General features: G+C 55.3%; 1 protein-coding gene across 3 annotated transcripts; it reads right to left on the bottom strand.

Annotated features, from left to right (window-relative positions):
- Positions 1-324: 324 nt before the first annotated feature.
- ENTPD6 (ectonucleoside triphosphate diphosphohydrolase 6) lies at positions 325-18,834 on the bottom strand. 3 transcript variants are annotated; one of them, XM_025000444.2, is made up of 15 exons: positions 18,722-18,834; positions 17,315-17,405; positions 14,393-14,716; positions 12,806-12,882; positions 11,082-11,225; positions 10,127-10,202; positions 9,414-9,449; positions 8,650-8,738; positions 7,768-7,847; positions 7,072-7,136; positions 5,631-5,732; positions 3,527-3,667; positions 2,644-2,736; positions 1,642-1,754; positions 325-1,549 (listed from the first exon to the last, which is right to left on the bottom strand). In XM_025000444.2, exons 3-15 carry the CDS (start codon positions 14,682-14,684, stop codon positions 1,451-1,453), a joined length of 1,407 nt encoding a protein of 468 aa, XP_024856212.1. In that variant the 5' UTR covers positions 14,685-14,716; positions 17,315-17,405; positions 18,722-18,834; the 3' UTR covers positions 325-1,450.
- Positions 18,835-20,467: the final 1,633 nt, after the last annotated feature.

The following is a 20,467-nucleotide window of genomic DNA, read 5'->3' as shown; positions in this document are numbered from 1 at the left end:
ACCACTCGGCCCTGGAAGTGATGAGCCCACAGATGTCACAGTCCAGAGGGTGCTCTGCTCTGCTGGACCCCAGAAAAGCCTGGACCTCCACAGGCCTACCCCGGACAGGGCACACCAGGAGTGCCCAGCGGGGCCTGTGTGTGTCCTGCTGCTGCTGTCTCCCCAAGAGGCACTGACAGGACTTTAATCCTGCCATCACGCACCAACCACGGGGGCAGGTTTTTGTTTCAACTTTGGTGAACGGGAACATCAGGTGCCCAATGTGGGCGCTGGGGGTGGAGGGACAGAGCTGATGCTCACCAAGAAGAATCAGAGGAGCTGAAACCCTGGAAAACCCTTTATTTCAAGTGGAACACATGAGGTTCAGCTTATTTCGAGAACTGTACATTCACCACAGGAGCAGCTGTGGGCCTGGGGCCCACAGAGCCCTGTGCCCGGCTCGGCCAGCACCCCGTGAGCCCATGGGGGCTGGGCCGCCAGAGGGTGGATCCAGGGCTGTGGCCGGGTGGACATTGCTTGGAGGCCAACGGCTCAGGCAGCGATACATCCAGTGGGCTCAGCACAGAGCTTCTGTGTGAGCACTCGGCACCACACAGACGTCACTCACACACACGCGTGCGGCTCAGGACACAGATTCTGTGCGAGCGCTTGGCACCACACAGATGTCACACACAGACACACACTCTTCACAGCAGTGCACACTCACATTCAGACACACATACACACACGGCTCAGGACACAGCTTCTGCGTGAGCGCTTGGCACCACACAGACACACACACACTCTTCACAGTGTACACTCACATTCAGACACACACACACGACTCAGGACACAGCTTCTGCATGAGCACTTGGCACCACACAGACACACACACACACGGCTCAGGACACAGCTTCTGCGTGAGTGCTTGGCACCACACAGACACACACACACTCTTCACAGCAGCGCACACTCACATTCAGGACCCTCGAGGAGCCCGGGCAGGTGGGCCATGGAGAGGCATCCCCTTCAGCCCCCCTGCCCCATGCTCAGTGCCAACCCGGCAGCTGAGCCTGAGCCCCCTGAGGACGCGGCTTCTGGATGACGTCACAGTCCACACCCCGGGGGATGCCAGGCCCACTGGCCGGGGGGGACGCCCGCTGGAGAGCAGCACAGAACAAGACTCCTGTCAAAGGATGCATGTCACAGCCACCCCAGGCCTGAGACGGGACAGTGTGGATGGCAGCGGGGCCGCCCTGGCCTCAGCCTGCGCCCCCTGCCCCGTCTGGACACCGTCCACCTGGAGCCAAAGCCTGGGCTGCGTTCCAGTGCACCCAGGGGCTGGTGTGTGCGGCCATGGGGAGGAGGGTCCCGGTTGGCGCCGTGGCCCCCATACCGCAAGTCAGGGGTCCTAAAGGGGCCTGCTCTCGCAGAGCCTGTGCTTCTGTGGGAATGGCCGGCAACTCAGTGGCTACGAGGCGGGGTTCTTGTGTCGGCTCAGGGAATCGATGTAATGAAAAGTGGCGCCCAGAGCCCAGCTGGTCTCCACGTTGTCGATCTTCCGGGTCAGCTTGAAGAGACAAGCAGGGAGAGGAGCACGTGTGTGGGGAAGACGGGCACGTGCTCTTGAGGGGCAGGGAGGGGGCACCCCAGGGTCCCTACCTTCAGCACTTTGTCCCCCGGGAAGCCGAGCTCCTGGAGCAGCAAGCTGATGTAGGTGAGGTCCAGGCACAGGAAGGGGCTGGGTGGCGGCCGGGTCTCTGCCGTCCGGCACACTGAGGGGGACACGGCTCCTGGGTGTGGGCACGGGCCCAGGCTGCCTAGTTCCACCCATGCAGGGCACCACCCCCTAGGCCCTGTGCCGCCCAGGGCCTCCCTGCTGGTCAGAGCCCAGGACCAGCAGGGACTTGAGGTCAACCCAGGGTCTACTACCCACCCTGGCTCTGTCTCCACCCGGTGACCCCAGCCACCTCTCCTGGGTGTGGACCCAAGCCTCCTGAGGACTGGAAACACCCTCAAAGCTGATGAGAGAGAGCAACCCACCCCTCTTAGCGAGGACAGACAAACCACCCATAGCCTCTGCTCAGAGCCTTCTCCCGCTGGTGTCCAGGAGACAAACCCAGAAGTGAGGAGAACGATGGAAAAGAAGCCTTTCTGGGGGCAGGGAGAGGGGAAGGAGGTCGTTCGATGGAGAAATACAGAGTTAACTCCTTGGACCTGCAACTGGGAAAGGGACTCAGGGTGGAACTGCTACAAGCGGCCTGCACACCTGCCAGTGGGGAGTGAGGAGGGAAGGGTGGGCAACCCGCCCCCGGCCACACCCTAGGGGGACGGATCTTGGTCCCCCTCTCTGGGCTCTGCTGTGCAGGGGTCCCTGGCAACTGTGAATCTGCTGGGACACTTTGGGGGCTTGAGGTTACCCTAGCCAGAGTCAGAAAAAGTGAAATCAGGGGAGTCCACGCCTCACACCCCAGGACTAAAACCCTTGCCCCCACCGCTCAGGCCACACAAGGCGTGGTGGGCTGGGGTCCAGCTGGCTCGGTGGCCCCTCACATGCTCACACCCCTGAAGGCTTGTCTGGGCGACAGGCAGGAGCTGAAGAGAAATTCCGGGGCCAGGGCCTGCCTCGAGCCCGGGATGGTGTCCTGCCTCCAGGCCACTCACCATACTTGGCCGCTATCTCAAAGTCTTCAACGACAAGGCTGCCTCCCTTCTCCGCATCTGTGGATGAGACCAAGTGCCCCGTTGGCACTAGGGCTGCGGAGCAGAGACAGCACTGAGGCCCTGGGGCCCACGCACCCTAGGGGAGAGGTCCAGAGGTGGACGGCTGCATGTCTGGGCATCAGAGAGTAAGGATGAGGTGCCCTGGCTCCGCTGGAAGGGCAGCTGCTAGGATGCCCCAGAGAGAGGGACCTGGGCCCAGGTGAGGGGTCACCTTCCCCCATTCCAGCCTCGTCCTGCTGGCCGTCATCCACGGAAGACCCGGCAGTGGGTCTTCCTGCTGGGAAGACACCTTCCCCCATTCCTCCTTCCTCGTCCTGCTGGCCTCTGTTTCTCCAGGGTGATTTTCTATGCACACTAATGTTTCATCCTCGCCATCGATAACATTCTGACACCCTTAATCTATCTTATCAAAAGACATTTCCAGTCCTGACCCAGTGAAGTGACCTCATCACCCTCTCGAGATTTTCTAGCGGGTCTGACGAGCACTGGTCCCAGACTCCCAATGCCGTCTTCTGCCCTGATGGCACTCACAGGTCAGGAAGGGGTCAGGGTGACACATATAAGCTCCTGAGGGTGGTCTGAGGACTGGGTGCCAGCAGCTGAGGGTTTGAGAATCACAACAGGTGAGAGGAGAATGAACCAACAGCCAGGAAGCCTTCCTGCATTAAGCAGCTCAGAGAACTGAATTATTTATAAAAGGGGCCTAGTACTCTCTACTCACGACAGGTCCCTGCCCTCCCACCACCCTGATGTGACTGGCGGGCCCTCTGCCGGAGGTCCCACACCCCAGGCCCCCTCATAGCAAACCCGGCTCCATCCTTACCTATGAGGCCCACATTTGCGGCAAGGTCGTAATAGTAGGAAAAGGCATAGAATTCCACATCCTTCACTTCCTCTGTCCTGTGCACTTTGTTTCGGAGGATCTCAGACACTCGGCGGGCGCACAGCTGGTAGAGGCTCCCCGCTGGGGCAAAGGGAAAGCAGACTCAGCAGTCAGGGGTCTCTGGGCGCCTGATCACATGGCCCAAGGTGGCCAGGACCTGGGGGTGCTCACCAGCAACCTTTCAGGGGCCACGCACTGTGGGCAGGTCAAGGGGAGAAACTGCGAGCACAAAGGTGGCCAGAGGGTGGCCCTGATCCTGAAGGCCAGCAGCCTCAGGCTGGGCTCCTGGTACTGCCCTGACACAGCCCAGTGGGCCCACTCCACGCTCGCCCTGCCTGCCCTGGGCTCAGCTTGAGTGTGCAGCATCTCACCCATCTCACCAGCCATCTGGGTGGGGCCTGCAACCCCTCCTGTCAGAGAGGAGGGGGCTGGGCCTCAGAGGCAGCTTGCCAAGCTCATGAGACTGGTCATGACACTTGCTCAGAAGTGCAACAAACACAGACTGAGTTAGTGGATGTGGATGGCCCACAGCCCATGCCCAGACCCATTTCTGATCTTGTCCCAGCCCTGCTCCACATCTGACAACAGCGCTGTCCAGCTTCCCAGTGGCCCCCGAAGCCTCCCCGTCGCCCTTTGGGTCTCATTTCCCTGCCTTCTCCCTGCTCTGACCCTCAGACCTCCTCCTCCTCCTGTCCCCCTGCCCTCTCCCTGCTCTGACCCTCACACCGCCTCCTCCTTGCTCCTTAAATGCAGCAGCCAGCTCAGGGCCTTTGGTGAGCTGCCCCCTCAGCTTGGAGCTCATTGCCCAGTTCGTCATGTCTCGTCTCTTTCCTGCTTGTCCTTAAACCACGAACCCCCTTCCCAGTCCCCCCCTGTTTATTGCCGGATAATAAAAAATAGAATTTGCTCTCCATCCTTGGTCCTTGACACAGCTTGTAAAGACCTGTAAGGCCCTGAGTGGTGAGGGTGAGAGGGGTGTCCTGTTATTCTCAATAAGCCCTAATTTTGTGCTAATGAGGTGACTCCCAGTGGGACCCTCAAGGGCTTCAGGATGGGGGCTGGTGGTTAGAGGATTGGGATGTTCAGTGCCCCCTGGAGGGCATGGACAGAGGGCTGGGGACTGAGTCAGTCACCACCCGCCACTGAGTTGATTAGTCCCTCTGCAAGAAGCCTTGTAAAACACCTTCAGGAAGGGGCTCAGAGAACTTCTGGGTTGGAGACGTGTGTATGTGGGGGAGTACCCTGGGGGGCTCCAGGTGCCCCCCCCCACACACCTGCCTTGTGCCTCTCTCCCGTCTGTTTCCCAGCTGTCCTTTAGAAGGAACCAGAGACAGGAACGTGTTTCCCAGAGTTCTGTGATCCCTCCCAGTAAATTACTGGATTTGAGGACGGGGTTGTGGGAACCCCTGATTTTTAACAGGTCAGTCAGAGGAACAGGGGCCCAGCACTTGCAAGGGGTGTCAAGGAGCGGGGCTCAGGGTCTCTGCCCTGACTCTGTAAGTCAGTGTTAGAACTGAGCTGAATCACAGGATACCCACTGGTGGCAGAAAGCTGGGTGGTAAGGGGAATACCCCACATTTGAGGTCAGAAGTGCTGTCTGTGGAAACAGTCCCATCAGTGGCATGTCCAGGTTGGACACGGTATCTCAGTAACCCTTTCAGAAGAAACTCAGAGCACAGAGCAATGGGCGCTGTGGTGAGACAGGCCGGGGGCTCCTTGGCCTCTCCCGTCCTTGCTGGAGCACGGGCCAGGGCGGCATGGTCCACAGCCGGACCTGGCTGTCAGCTTGAGGCCGGGGGATGTCCAGGCCCTTCCTCACTGGGGCCTGCTGGGAAACCTGGCCTCTGGAGGAGCATCTGGCAGCAGACAGGGAGGCCCGTGCAGGGAGCCCGCGGGAGGCAGGAGCTCCAGAGCTGAGTCTTATCTCACAGGCTAGTACAGGCCAGTCTGTGAAGGAGGCTGGACAGGCTCCCTGCTTCTCTCAGGTGCTGGGGGGTAAGGGGCTGCCATCGACCCTCCCAAGCCACCCGCCTCCATGCCATACCTGCCTCCTGTCCTGCAATCCTGTACGTCACTTCAGCATGCTCCCACTCTCCTCTGAAACCAGCAGACAGACAGGGGCTGACCAGCTCCTGTCCATCTTCAGCTGAAAGAAGAGAGGAGGTGAAGAGCACTGGCTGCAGCAGAGCCAAGACGAGTCCCATGGAGGGCGGCCCATGGCACTGAGGGCCTCAGAGGGTCAAGGGAACACGCTTCCTTCCTACCGTAAGGATGAACCTCTGGGAGCACCCCAGGTCAGCGGCAGGAGGGCAGAAACCCCAGCAGAGCCACTCCCAGCTCACCGCCAAGAAGGGGCTTCGAGGTTCCAGGTGATGGAGCGGGGGGTGGGGCCAGGAGCCATGGCGGGTGCCTGCTCACCAGGACCCTGTGCCACTGGGCCCATGACCGGCAGAGGAAGGGTGGTGGCTGGCCTCCAGGGCCCCAGCCCTCAGGGACACACCTGCTGGCCTCCCACTGAGCACGCCCCCGTCCTTGGCTGATTCTGGTCTGAGCCCTCCTGCACCAGCAGAACGGCCCCCACGGGACCCCAGCAGGGGCCTGTGAAGGCAGGTGATAAAAAAGACTGCTGTCTGCAACTGCTCAGTCTGGTGTGTGGTCTGCTGAGTGACGACAGCTCACAAGGCAGGAGCTGCCATCACACTTTGGGGAGAAACATGGTCCCCTGCTGCTCTGAAGGGGGGTGGTGCAGGAGGGACAGGACCCTGAGGCTGGTGCAGATGGGCAAGCGGGTGCCTGCTGTCCTCCGCTGACTAACGGATGTTTTCCAGACCAGAACAAGGCTGCAGGTGTTTGTGAGACATGGACACGGTTTAGGTTCGCAACAAAGGGGACACTGTTAGAAGTTTAAACAGCAAGATCTGAAATAAAGGAGCTGAAGCGGGACGTGTGTGGAAGAGGATTCCAGGGGAACACGTGTGGGCTTGTGCACATCTGACCAAGGCCTCTGGGGGGACAGGCTGAGGTGGCCTCAGAGCAGGGCCCTGGGCCGCCTTGGGTACACGGTTCCCTAAATATCCCAGGAGCTCAAGTGCCTGCTGGCAATGTCTGGCTTGTCTGAGCCAAGTGCGTCAGGATGGGATGACATGGAGAGGGCCTGGGAGCAGACATAGGCTTTGTCCCCAAATGCCACACCTGGAGGAAGGTCAAGCCCGTTCCAAGTTCCCTCCATGCAGGAGAATGCAGGGCATGTTCTCAGGAGCCGCCCCATGGTAAATCCTTATAAACAAGCCGATGCTGATGGTGTGTGTTTCTTAGGTTCCTAAGACACTCTCCCTTAGTGATTCAGATACCACTTCACTAGCCATCTTTCTTTAAAAAGTAACTGGGGAGGTCCTCAGGGGCCCCCAACAAGGTCTACGGGCACACTCTCAGAGGCTCCCAAATCCTGTTGGCCAGAAGGGCTCTGGACACTGCACCCCACTCACCAGGCTTCCCCTCCTCGCCTCCCAGGACCGCCAGTCTCGCCGACATCAAGCCAAGCCCCAGGTAGCTGTGGAGAGAGTGCCCTGGTGAGGAGAGGCCGCCCGGAGGCCCAGGTGCTGCCTTGCACACGTCCAGTGGGTGTGTCCACTGGACCCAAGGGGGTGGGGGGGCTGGGGCTGGGAGGAGCAGCGGCCTCCTGCTTCTCCCAGGAGCGCCTCAGCTGAACAAGCCAAGACCCTTCCTCGGCGGAGCTCAACCAGGAGCTGTGGACACTGAGGAGAGTGACAGGCAGGCCTCCACCTTCACAGTGCAGACAGGCCTTGTGGAAAGAAGCTACTCAAGGTGTCAGTGGCAAGAAGATGACCCAGAAAACCCCTGCACAATCCACAGGCTCTTCCCCACTTCCCCAAAAGCGTCTTCCGAAGCAGAACAGAATACATACAAAAGAAGAAATACTGCCGCAGAATTTTAAAAGGAGGAAAAGGGAAGGAGGGGGGAGGGGTGGCCACAGGGGGAGGGGGAAGGCAGGGGGAGGGGGAGGCCACAGGTGAAAGGGAGGACAGGGGGAGGAGGAGCCCACAGAGGGGTCCACAGCAGGGTCCGGGGACTGAGTCTGTGGACAGCGCTCTGGTCACTCCCCGGGGGATGCCTGCAGTGGTAAGCTGAGCCCCTGTCCACTCTTAGTCCTGAGGACGCACCTGTAGGAGTAGAGCCTGTAGGTCCTGTTAAACACCTGGAGGGACGTGAGGAAGCTGGGCGGCGAGGTTTGAAGGGTGCCCTGGGAAGAACACAGGATTAGCACTCCTTTCCTGCTGGCCTTTCTAGAAAACCGGCCCCCACCTCCCTCAATTCATTTGAAAGAACAGGGATATGCACAGATGTATTCAATTAGCTTTTCATCAACTCACAAGCCATGAAACAGCTTAGACCAAGCAATGAAGCACTTGGATTTTTCCTTTTTTGGGGGGGTTGGGGGCAGGGGTGCACTGCATGGTACGTGGGATCTCAGCTCCCTGACCAGGGATGGAACCCTCATCCCCTGCAGTGGAAGCATGGAGTCTTAACCACTGGACTGCTAGGGAAGTCCCGTGTCTCCCCTCTTTTTGAGTAATATTTATCCATTCTGAGAAGTATGGCCCAACCAGAACAGTTCTGAATATACTTAAGGCTCTTCCATTAAAACTAAAAAAAAAAAAAAAAAAAATTAAAACGTGGTGGATGAGGAAAGTACTTTTTAAAAACACCATGCGATGCGATCTTAACTGGAGATGTGTCCATCCTAAAAAGGACTGTGACCCTGTCCCATGTGAGTCAGACTGATGGCCCCTCCCTGGAAGCCCTTGGGGGGCAGGGAGGAACCCATCCCATGCTCCCTGCCCAAAGGGCTCCAGGTAGTATCTGCTAATAGTTTATCACCCCAGAAAAGAGCAAATTCCTAGGTTTTCTAGGCAGAGTTAAAATCAAACTAAGCAGGATTCACTGTGTATGATGACCCTCAGGAGGGAGGTTGAGCTCACGGGCCTCCAGGGGGCTGCGGCTCCCCAACAGGGCAGGTGGCCTTGGGGGTGGGGGCTGGTTACCTCGAGTCTTGGGAGGAAGGTGATCTGGGTCGACCCCCCGCCTAGGTCCAGCATGCCCACGCTGCCCCTCCCGGGGGTCTTCAGGCTGCCTGCAGCACCGGAAGTAAAATCCACATGGCAATGACAGTTAATAAACAGAATAGCAAAAAAAAGGGGGGGTGGAGGTCAGAAGCTAGGCCCTTCCATGGAAAGAAGAACAAGACAACAGAGGCTGCAGCCACTTAAAAATCTCCACATGTTTGGGGGAGTGCACGAAGAGCAGCTGCCTGGCGGGGCCTTCATCTGAGCTTTCACCTGGGCTCCGGACCTCCCCCGTTGCACGGCTCTCCACTCCCGGGTGGCAGAGCCTGTAGGCAACTTCCGTCTCATCCAGTGTCAGAGATTCTGGGCTTGTCCATAATTACAACAGAGGGACAAAAACCCACATCCGGAGAGTTATCTGAGAAAAATGACTCCTGATTCCAAGGACCTATGTTCCTGGTCCCTGGTCTTCCTCCAGCGGGACTTCAATTATAAGGCAATCAGCACTTGCCTCATGTTCAACATTGACTGGGGTGACTCAGGGCTTCTCTCAGGAATGAGTATGGTGCTGCTGCAGGCCACCACCACCCCTAGTACCTGCATCCACAATCTCGGGGCCCGCCACATGCTGGGGTCAGTAACACTGCAAAACCCTGGGGGGTTATTTTAAAGAGCAGAAATGAGGCTCCTGCTCTCAAGACCAAGGTCTGTGAACAGTGGGCTCTGTGATAAAGGGAACCCACCTGTTAAGAAGTTCACGGTGATCCACGCAGAAACACCTGCAGGACAGGGTCACAAAGGGCATCTGAATCACCTGAGAAGCTGTAATTACAGCACCGGGGGCTCATGGCGACTTTCGGATTTCAGGGGCACAAGGAGACCACTTCCCCACTACTCTCAGCCTCTGGATCGGCTACAGGAACGGGCGTCACTCAGAGCCAACAGCGGCTTCTGGCAGACTGCTCTAGAAGATACCACACTAAAAGCCGGAATGCTTGGCCAAATGTCCCATCCTACGCTCCCACTCTTTATCGACTGCCTCTTTTCAGAAGGGGAGGGATGAGAACCAAATGTTCTTTCCTTCCACCCACACAAACTCTTAAGGTCACATTTAGAGTCGAGGCTGGTAAGGAACCTTATTAAGCGATGCTCTTGGAATTAAGGCAACAGTAATGTACTCACACAGCAACTGGGGATTCTCTCTAAATGTTCTTAGAAGAGAGCATTTGTTTTCAGGACTGTGATCTGTGCCAGGGTGGCAGCCAGTCACGAGGAGAATCTAACACTGGCCCCAAGAAGGAGGCTCTGAGACAGTCAGACTGTGGGCGGTGGGTGGGGCAGGGCTGTCACTTCGGTGCCTGTGCCTCCAGGCAGGGAAAGCTCCAGTGAGATGCTGACAGCAGTGCTGCATGCAGCCTGCCTTGAGGGATGGCCTCGCGGCACTTCCGATAATTACCCTCGTCAGTCCCGTTCATGATGGAAACACAGTCATCCCCTACGAGGAATGGCGATGCCTCAAACACTTCTTTCACCTAAATGTAAAGAGAGATGCGTCTTTAACCTTAAGAATCTAAACTCCTAGTCCCCAGTCACTGCCCTGCGTTAGGACAGGACAGGAAGGGCGGGAAGCCCCATGGGGCAGATCCCAGCTCTGGGCCCCCATGCAGACTGGTGGGCACATGCCCAGGGGATGGCCTGGCACAGGGAGGCGGAGGCTGGGAGCAGCTGGCTCCTTCTCCATGTTTTAGCCATGATAGATACACAGAAACCTCAGTACGTCTGCACTTGTGTCCCACAATCTGACTTGAGCGCATGAAGGTAGTTTCTATAAAGGGACCTTGACAGGCCTGCAACAACGTCATTTAGCAGCTGGCAGGTGCAGAAACAGCTCGGAGCAGGACCATTTTGCTGAGAACACTTTCCCTGATTCCTGATGGTTAAGACTCCTACAAGCACCTGCCAAAGACAGGCTCCAGGGCCACCTTCAGGAGGTGTAGCGCCTGGGCACAGGCCAATGGCCTGAGCTGTCCCATCTGAGCATCAGACCGAGACAGGGACCTGTGCTTCCTGCGAGGGTGACCAGCTTGAGCCGAAATTTCAAGAATTCAGGTCCTACTGCCTCAGACACACAGCAAGTCCTTATATGGAAGGAAGCCCTTCAAATGTATTATTTTTCACACAAATTTGGTCTTTTTATAAAACAGGTTCATTCTAGAAAACATGAATGGCTTTAAACATCTTGAGGAAGAAAGCATCGTTCATCCACAAGCCCTCCACCTAAGGTGACACTGCGAACATGTTGACATATTTCTTCCTGTGAGACCTTCTCCAGGGGCCTGCTCGGACGTGGACAGATGCTCCACAGTCTCAGTTATCATCAGCCAACCCTTGGGGGAAATGGAGGCACTCACCTTCCTCAGCAACTTCTGAGCCTTTTCTCCTGGCAACAGGCGCAGACCAGCTGTGGCCTTGAGGACCAAGGGGGTGGCCTTCCAGAAGTCAAAGGGGATGTCCTGTTTGGCCACGTCCAGTAGCTCCTGGATCCCCGGGGCGCTCTGTGGACATGGTGGGTAAAGCAGGGTTGGTCCACTCGCAGCGTGGTCACTGTTGCTCCCCACCCTTTAGGCTTTATACATCTGTAAATGTATTTTTTTCCTGATCTTACAAATTGGCAGAAACAGTGACTCAAGTGGTGCTGCCGGGGGCATGGGGCGGACCTGTGGCAGTGGAGTGGAACGGGGTTCTACACGCCCGGCCACCTCGGGCAGTGTCAGGTGAGCTGCAAGGCCTCGGCACACCATGAGAGAATTCTAGGGTCCCTTATGGCCCTAAAACCCATGAAGAGCAACACCAGAGATTCACCTGCACCTGCTGGTATGCTGAGCGCCACACACTGGACCAGGGCGTGTGTGTGTGTGTGTGTGTGTGTGTGTGTGTGTGTGTGTGTGTGACTGGACCAGGGACCATTGTGCATGTGTGTGTGGTGTGTGTCTGTGTATATACACATGTGGGGTGGTGTGTGGTTGTGTATATATGTGTTTATGTATGGTGTGTGTGGCTGTATATATGATGTGGTGTATGTATGGTGTTGTGTGTGTGTATGTATACGTGTGTGGCATGTGTATGTGGTGTGTGTATACACGTGTGGGGTGGTGTGTGGTTGTATGCATATGTATATATGTATGGTGTGTGTGGCTGTATATATGGTGTGATATGTGGTGTCATGTGTGTGTATGTATACGTGTGTGGTGTGTGTATGTGGTGTGTGTATACACGTGTGGGGTAGTGTGTGGTTGTGTATGTGTGTGTGTGTGTGTATGTGTGTATATGTCTGTGTAAATACACGTGTGGGGTGGTGCGTGGTTATGTGTATGTGTATATACATATGGTGTGTGTGGCTGTATATATGGTGTGATGTAATGTGGTGTCGTTGTGTGCATGTATGTATACATGTGTGGTGTGTGTATGTGGTGTGTGTATACATGTGTGGGGTAGATTGTGGTTATGTGTATGTGTATATATGTATGGTGTGTGTGGCTGTATATATGGTGTGATGTAATGTGGTGTCGTGTGCATGTATGTATACATGTGTGGTGTGTGTATGTGGTGTGTGTATACACGTGTGGGGTAGACTGTGGTTATGTGTATGTGTATATATGTATGGTGTGTGTGGCTGTATATATGGTGTGATATATGTGTGGTGTTGTGTGTGTGTATGTATACATGTGTGGTGTGTGTATGTGGTGTGTGTATACACATATGGGGTAGACTGTGGTTATGTGTATGTGTATATATGTATGGTGTGTGTGGCTGTATATATGGTGTGATATATGTGTGGTGTCATTGTGTGTGTGTATGTATACATGTGTGGTGTGTGTATATGGGGTGTGTGTATGTGATATGTATGTGGTTGTGTACACATGTGCAGTGTACATGGTGTGGTGTATATATGGGGGGGCCTCCCATGGGTACCAGTGTCCTCCATAGACTCCCTACACTGTGCAGCAACCCAGGCCAGCACAGCAGAGATGCTGCCCTGGGAGGACCACACTGCATCCGAGAGGAAGGGAGTCACTTTAATAAGGCTACAGAAGACAAACTTGATGAGCCAACAGACATGAGAGAAAACTGTTACCTTTTCAACGTCATCAGCATAAGCAGAAAGACCTGGCTTCAGTGCTTTGAAGGTTTCATGGGTCAAGGTGGGAGTTTCTAAGGGAAAATCATATTTTATACAAGGCACAAGTATGAATATAAACACAAATACAGGAATCTCTACAACTATGACGAGCCACACTTTTAAGGCAGACATCTGAAAACAGACCCAGTCTGGCTAAATGAGGAATATCATACTGAATGTTTTGGCTAGAACTTCTCCTCTTAAAAAAAATGAACCTTATTTATTTACTTAGGCCACACTATGAGGCATGTGGGATCTTAGTTTCCCAAACAGGGATTGAACCCTTGTCCCCTGCATTGGAAGCATGGAATCCAATGCATGCTTAACCACCAGACAGCCAGGGAATCCCCCAAATCAACTTTTCTGACGTATAATTTACATACAAAAAGCCTATCCATTTAAAGTGGTTAAAGTTTAACACAGGTAATTCTTGCTGATTCAACAAGCAGAGGAGCAGGGCAAATGATTTTAAACTAGAAATGTAAAATAATTTTCTTGATTCTAGCATGGACACATTACAGGTTCTAAAGAATATTTCATTCTTCTTTTTAAAAAATTCAGTGTCTTAAATTATTCGGGGCCTTGGCTCACGTGCTTACACCAGGGGAGAGTATTCCCAGGCACGCTGAGGCAGAGCAATGTTATCAAAATACAGACACGAGGAAAGGTCAGGGACAAAATTTTTCTAAGGACATCTCTCCAAAGAAGCTACACCGGAACATGGCTACTAAAGGGTTATCCGCTGACAGGTGTTGCCTTAAACTTAGCTTCAAATCAATTCTGGAGGTAGGCAAAGTCCAGCATATAAACATTTAACTATTGTTAACAAGTTTAAAAATAAAGCAGATGAAAAGTGGAAAAATGTGCCACAAGAGCCTTGGAGGGGCCTCCTGAAGGCACCCGGTGCCTCCAGCTCAGCTAAACACACAGAAGGGTCAGCACAGAAGCAGAGAAGAGGGACCCCCAGATGTGGGAACTGACTCCCCAAGGGGTGGGGGGGGGGACTGGGCAGCAATGGGGGTCTCTCCGTGGGAGAAGCCAAGGGATGAAGATGCCCAGTTCCACCCTCATCCCTCCCCAGCCCCCACCTGGGAAGCAGGCCCATGGGCAATGGCCAGTTCCCCTTTCACTGAAGCCATGGCCATCGGGCACCCTGTCGCTGCCTGGCCCCAGTGGGCAGCTCCGTGTCATTGCTCATGTACCTGACTCTCCTGAACTTGCGGCTCCCACTGGCCTGAACCTGGGCTACCAGCTGCCTTGAACTCATCCCATGTGACTTCTGGCCTAAGTCATGGTCCCAGGCACCCAACCTGCCAGAGACGCCGGGAGGGGACAGGACACCCCCATACCCTCTGAGATCTCAGCTGCCCTTAGCTGGTCACCAGACGCCAGTGTGAGTGAGGACATCGGGGACTCCTGAGAACCAGCCCTGTCGACAAGCTCCCTGGGGAGTCCCAGGCAGGAGGTCCTGTCCACCCCGAGGGCCGTGCTCTGCAGTGAGATGGAGGGCAGGGGGTGTGGTCGGGGCTTTCTGCTCAGTACCTCCAGGCTGCCGGCTGAACTGGAAGACGTGCACACGGGTACCAGTGCTGCCCGCGTCAAACATGATGCCGTAGGCGACCTCAGGTCCGTGGGCGGCCGGCCCCGGGGGACTGAGGGCCTGCTGGCCCCTCCGGGCCCCCGTGGCCGCCTCGGGGATGCCGAGAAAGGCCTGGGTGGCGGAGGCCCAGTGCCACTTGATGTAGGCAACGTAGATGAACAGGCACACGAACAGCCCCAGCAGGTACGCCACCTTCGTCATCCTCAGGTTCCCATTGTTTGGTATTTTTCTCATTTCCTCGTGTGTGGAAGATGGTACTAGAGCAGCTGGTGGGAGGGAGAGGGGCAGGAAAAACACGCTAGGCCCTGTGGTTCCAGGGCCAGTGGGACATTCCTGTGTTCAGGGACAAAATCTGTTCAACCACAGTTCTTTCCACAGGGACTTCCCTCGTGGTCCAGTGGCTAAGACTCTGCGCTTCCAATGTGGGGGGCCCAGGTTTGATCCCTGGTCAGGGAACTAGATCCCACATGCTGCAACTAAGACCTGGTGCAGCCAAATAAATAATAATCAATAAATATTAATAACCGTCCTGCAGATTTGCATTTTTCCTGTGGAATCAGAAGCTTCATTTGCTTCTCAGAATGATTCTGGAAGGTGGAATCCCCATGGAAGAGGAGAGGAACTGAGATATGTAGACACTAGATAACCTGTCCAAGACCGTTGGTCCTGCTGGTGCTGACCAGGGCCACAGGCCCCAGCCCCATGGTGCCCTCCAGGGGCTGGTCCAGGCAGATGGCTGTGGACTTGGTTCTGTTTTAAAAGCCAAGTGTACACAGTGTCCCTGGACCTTTCATGTAGGGAACAGACATATATCCAGTTCATTCTCCCCAGTCTCACTTTTCCTCCCACGTTGGTAATTTACTTTCCAAAGGTTTAAACTCTGGTCCCTTGGGGACTACAGAACCATACAAGATCAGAGAAACAGCTCGTTCTGGGAGTTTCATAGCAGATACCCGCTTTCATTCACACGCACATTCCTGCTTGGAAGGAAATCACGCCCATGTGCTTTCAAAGCCCCTGACAAAATAAATTGATTTGGCCCCACTATTTTTGGTTCAGCACACCTCAAAATGGAGGCCTTTGCTCAATGGAGGCACCAGGCGGGAACCAGAGGCTCAGAGGATCAAAAGGGAGGCGCCTGGTTGTCTAGGCTGCCCCTGTCCTCAAGGATGTCCACCACCTCTCTACCTTCACTGCCAGCTGTGGGAGGTAGAGTGGACACCCCAGGAGAGGGAAGACAGCAGTGCTGGCTGGGTGGGAAGCAGGATGTGTGCCCGTGGGCAAGCCCCTGGTCAGGGTGCTGGTCTCACCTGTAAGTGGTGGGGCTCGGTGCTCAGGACACAAAAGACAGTGGGGGAGGAGGGCCGGAGAACAGCATGACTGCGCTGGCCGGGGAGGACGGGGGAGGCCAGGCCTGGACAGCAGGGGGCAGTCTTGGGTGGACTCATGACACCCCCAGGCTGTCTGGGGGAGGACAGACAGAACAGTAGAGGATCCAGTCCTTCAGCCACACCTGGATGGCTGCGGCCCTTGGAGCATGGCCCAAACCTTAGGGGCCCCTGTGCCCCTGTCGGGGGGCGGCTGCCCGGAGGCCTGGGGATGGAGGGGAGACAGCATACCCCCTCCCTGAGCTTCTGCAGCTGGGTTCCGGGCTCCTCGGTGCTCTCCCCTCCCACTCTCGAGCAAGCTGCGGTTCCTTTGTGCTTCCCTGCCCTCTGGTGAGAAGAGGCCTCCCTGCAAACAGGCACCAGCCCACTCATCCTGATTTCCTGACCACAACACAAGGCCAGAAACCAGCAGCTGCTCAGCCAACACCTGCAGGTGAAGAAGGCTAGCTGATGCAGCAATTCACCGGGAGGCATGGAGGATGCTTCAGGACCCAGGTGATGGCCATCTGAGATTGGGAATGTTTGGGCAGGAGATGGCAGTGACCAGGTTTTCCACATGTGGAGTTTGAAATGATGGCAGGACTTCAGTTGGACACAGAACTGAGCCTTGTGAGAGATGCCAGGTTTGCAGTTGGTGCTTGAACAGCCATCCCCGGGCAGCCAGCTCCACTCAGGAACAGGCCCTTTCAGAGGCTTCCTGTTTTTAGGTTACAGTAACCCAAAGTTTCCTATGGCTAAGTGATCTCTGAAAAAAAGTACTTATAGAGAAAGCTCTAAAGCAGCTATTTCCAAGGATGGTTAGCAAGGACACAAAAGCAAAACTAACATCTTACAACTCTGAAAGTGTTTTATAGAATCCTTTTACATAATCAGTTTTTTTTTTCTTTTTAAAAGATAAGAAGGGACTTATTAGAATGCAATTTGTGAAGCTTATAAGCTGGAGGGTGAGAAATGCCATACCCTGAGAACTTACTGGGCTACAGTTTCTAATCAGAGGAAAAGTGGGAAGGCGGAGAATTTCCTGGTCTTTCTTGAGTAGATGTGATGCTTCCATTATCAGTTCCTCCTTCAGGTTGGGCAGGGGAGCTGTCCTGTCCCTACATGGTCAGGCTAGGTCCAGAAATTATTGTTTTTCTCTGTGTGCAGAGAGCATGTCCTAGGGATAATTAACTCACTGAGCTCACTGTTTTATTGTTTATGAGCAAATTTTACTGTTTTATTGTTTACGAGCAAATTTCATCATATCCTATGTTAGTATGAGAGCCATAATACACATAATCAGATTAACAGGTAGAATATTACATTTTGAGGCAAAGGCTGCTCTTAATTTGTCTACCCATTTAAAAAACACCACTTTAAACACGCTATGAATATATCTTGTTACCAGAGCCCACAGCGCAGGCACCTATATACCACATGATGACTGACTTCCACACAACAGGACCAATGCCCAGGGATGTCTGTAAACGGACTTGCCTGGGATCACACGGTTGGCACACGGCAAAGCCGAGGAGTTTCAGGCTTCTGAATCCAAATCAAACGTGCTTCATTCATCACTTCCCTGTCCCTGTGAATACAAGACTACTTCAGACAACCAGAAAACACGTGAAATTACATACACATAATCATTAAAGTTACAGGGGGCCTCCCAGGTGGCCCATTGGTAAAGAATCCACCTGCCAATGCCCTGAGACGGGATTCGATGATCTCTGGGTGGGGAAGATCCTCTGGAGGAGGAAATGGTAACCTACTCCAATGTTCTTGCCTGGAAAAATCCCAGGGACAGAGGAGCCTGGTGGGTTGCAGGCCATGGGGTCGCAAAGGGTCAGACATGACTGAGCACAATCATTCAAGTTACACACCAAGTTCAGGGTGGCATAAACAGCAGTCAAACAGAACATAACTCTGAGGGGGCCTGAGCCAGGAACAGCCATGTCCCCGAGGCCTGAGCCTAAAAGCCAGTTTCATTCCTTGGGGTAAGGGGCTTGTCCAGAGCTAAGACAGCCGCAGGAGGGGCAGGTCACATTTCGGTGACACTACCAACACCTCAGAGGATCACCAAAGAAAATAATTTTCGTTCAGTTTTGCTCTTTAAAGGAGAGTCTAGAACAACAGCTGTTAAGGCAAGGCGGTGGGGAATGAGGACTCGCTGGTGGTGTGGCAGGATCTAACTGCACAAAGGCAAACAGAGGTTTGGCTGAGCTAACCTGGCTCCCAGTTGGCTACGGGAGTGGGGTGGGGCTGCATCCCCCTGTCCTGGGTCAGAGAGGAGAGTTTTGGTGTGAAGCAGCGGCAGTGATGTCCCGCCCCATCCCCCGGGCAAGCTTTCTAGGAGCTGGGGACAGGCAGGTCGGAAAACGAGTTTTATCCGATTTAGATCTGTAGGCCAGTTTCTCCAAGGGTAAAGTCCCCCCAAAGGACCGTGCGTGCAAATGACTGCCGCAGATACTGAAAACCTATCCAAAAATTAAAGCGCATAACCAAACACGAATCCTCCTTGTAGGTGTCAATGGGCTTTCCTCCCCTGCTGATCAGGCCCCTGTCGGGTCTTCTGCGCCCGGGCTGGGAGCGGGTCGGCGACGCCGGCTTAATGAATGAAGCGGCAGGCTCCGGGCTCCCCGGGGTGGACACCCGGGCGGTCTTGTCCACCCCCGTGCCAGAACACAGATTGCGCCCCCCAGACATCAGCAGAGCTCAGGGTGCCAGTGACCCTGAGGCCACCTCCAGGCGCTGCCGCCCGGAGACGGGAGTTGCCGGGCGCCGGGTCTGCGCCCCGGAGGCCCCCGATCGGCCCCGTCCCCCGGGCCGAAGCGCACAGTGCCCGGGGAGGGGGGGGGGGGCACGTGCATCCGCACCCCGGGGCGAGTTGGACCCGCCGCTTACCCTTCAGCGCCCTGAGCCCCACCCGCGGAGCGGAGTGCCGGTCCCAGGGGAGCTCGCAGGCCTCCAAGGCCGCTTGCCCGCGGTCCTGCCCCACCGGTGTCAGCGTGGCCTCCACCCCCCGGGTCCGCGGGCGGTGGACCCGGGAACCTCGGCCCCGCCCACGTGTGCCCCGCGTCAGCCTAGTGCGCAGGCGCAGCGTGGTGGCGGGGGCGGGGCGGCCCAATGCGCAGGCGCAGCGTAGAGGCGGGGGGAGTGGTGCGGGAGGCGGGGCGGCCCACTGCGCAGGCGCTGTGGTCCGGGCTGGTGTAGTCATGGGTGGTGGGGTTTTGGTTTCGTGGCTCCAGCTCCTGGCTCTTGTCCGCTGCACGGCGGAGCAGGCTTGCGTGGTGCTTGGCCGGAGTCAGCTCTGCAGTCTCACAACCTTGACCAGCTGTGGAAGTTTTGATTTTTCTCGGGTTCCCCCCCACGACGTCTAAAGTCCCTCTTTTCCCTTAAGGTAATTTATAGTAGAAAATGTCACCACAACAGGCCAGGCAGTGCCACCAAGGCTCTCCTATCCTGACCCCCATGTTCTTGCCTCTTCCTGGAAGCGGCCCGGGTTCCCTGCTCCTAGGCAGGGCAGTTGTTCATGCAGCCCTGTTTCCTCAGGGTCCTACTGGCAGGGCTGCCCACGTGTCCCCTCGGCCAGTCTTCTCTCCTGGCCACAGTGCGGCCGGCCTTCCAGCATCTCTTACTGTGGATGTGCACATGTGACAGACGGCACCGGGCCAATGGGGTGTCAATGCGCCCCTTGCAGCCCTGGCCCTGGGAGAACCTTGGTGGTTCCTGAATCCCGGGGTCTTCCTGAGTTTGCTGTGAGACATGGGCAGTTGAGAGTGAGTGGGTGCTGACAGGTGGGGATGTAGGGACAAAAGTACTAAGGCCAGGCCTGGGCAGGGGGCCGCGTTTGCTCACTGCCAGCATCTGGTGGGACACTGGCCTCATTTACCAGGTTGTGTGGCTGAACACCAACTCTGTTTGATCAGCTCCACCTTGGGTTCACAGTGCTACCACTTCCCTGTTCTGGGTGACTGAACTTTAGCCCGTTCACAAGGAATGAACGCCAGCCAGATACGTTCCCATCGTTTTGCCAGGCCTTCAACTGCTGTGAACACTGGAAGACCGCCTTTTGTGTAGATGGTTAAAGGTCACTGAGACCCACCTCTCCCCACAGTCAGATTCTATTTTTAGCTTTGGTCCCTTTCAGTTCCCCTGTACCCATTCGGCAGCAAAGAGTGCAGTTTTGAATGCCTGTGTATGTCACCCACAATAAACTTCATCATTGCTCTATAAAATTGCTGCTTTCTCTTTCAGTCTCGTGGTTCCTTCTCAGGTCAGAAAATACTATTCACTGTCTCAGCCACTCAACACAGGCCAAGCCAGGAGATCTGGTTGTTCAGGCAACACTTAATCAGCACTGTCCCTTGTTCCACCAGTTTGCTGTCGTGATTAATGCTACAGGATCCCCAGGACTATCTCTGTGTACATGTGTGGGTATATCTGTGGGGAAAATGCCCAGAAGAGAAATTGCAATGGTAGAGGATGTGTCTTTTGCCTTTTTTATCCTTTTAAATATTGGATCCATATGGCTAAATTGGGCTTCCCAGGTGGTGCTAGTGGTAAACAACCTGCTTGCCAGTGCAGGAGACTAAGAGATATAGGTTCACTCCCTGGGTGGGAAAGATCCTCTGGAGGAGGGCACGGCAA

Source organism: Bos taurus, chromosome 13 (assembly GCF_002263795.3).
Source record: "Bos taurus isolate L1 Dominette 01449 registration number 42190680 breed Hereford chromosome 13, ARS-UCD2.0, whole genome shotgun sequence".
NCBI lineage: Eukaryota > Metazoa > Chordata > Mammalia > Artiodactyla > Bovidae > Bos > Bos taurus.
Note: the sequence above shows the minus strand (reverse complement) of the source record. Positions and strands in the feature narration are given on the sequence as shown.

Coding starts and splice junctions, on each gene's coding strand:
- ENTPD6 (XM_025000444.2), bottom strand. CDS start 14,684: ATGAGAAAAATACCAAACAATGGGAACCTGAGGATGACGAAGGTGGCG. Junction 12,883..14,392: donor GTTCAGCCGGCAGCCTGGAG/GTACTGAGCAGA, acceptor ATTTTCCCTTAG/AAACTCCCACCTTGACCCAT. Junction 1,550..1,641: donor CGGGGGACAAAGTGCTGAAG/GTAGGGACCCTG, acceptor TGTCTCTTCAAG/CTGACCCGGAAGATCGACAA.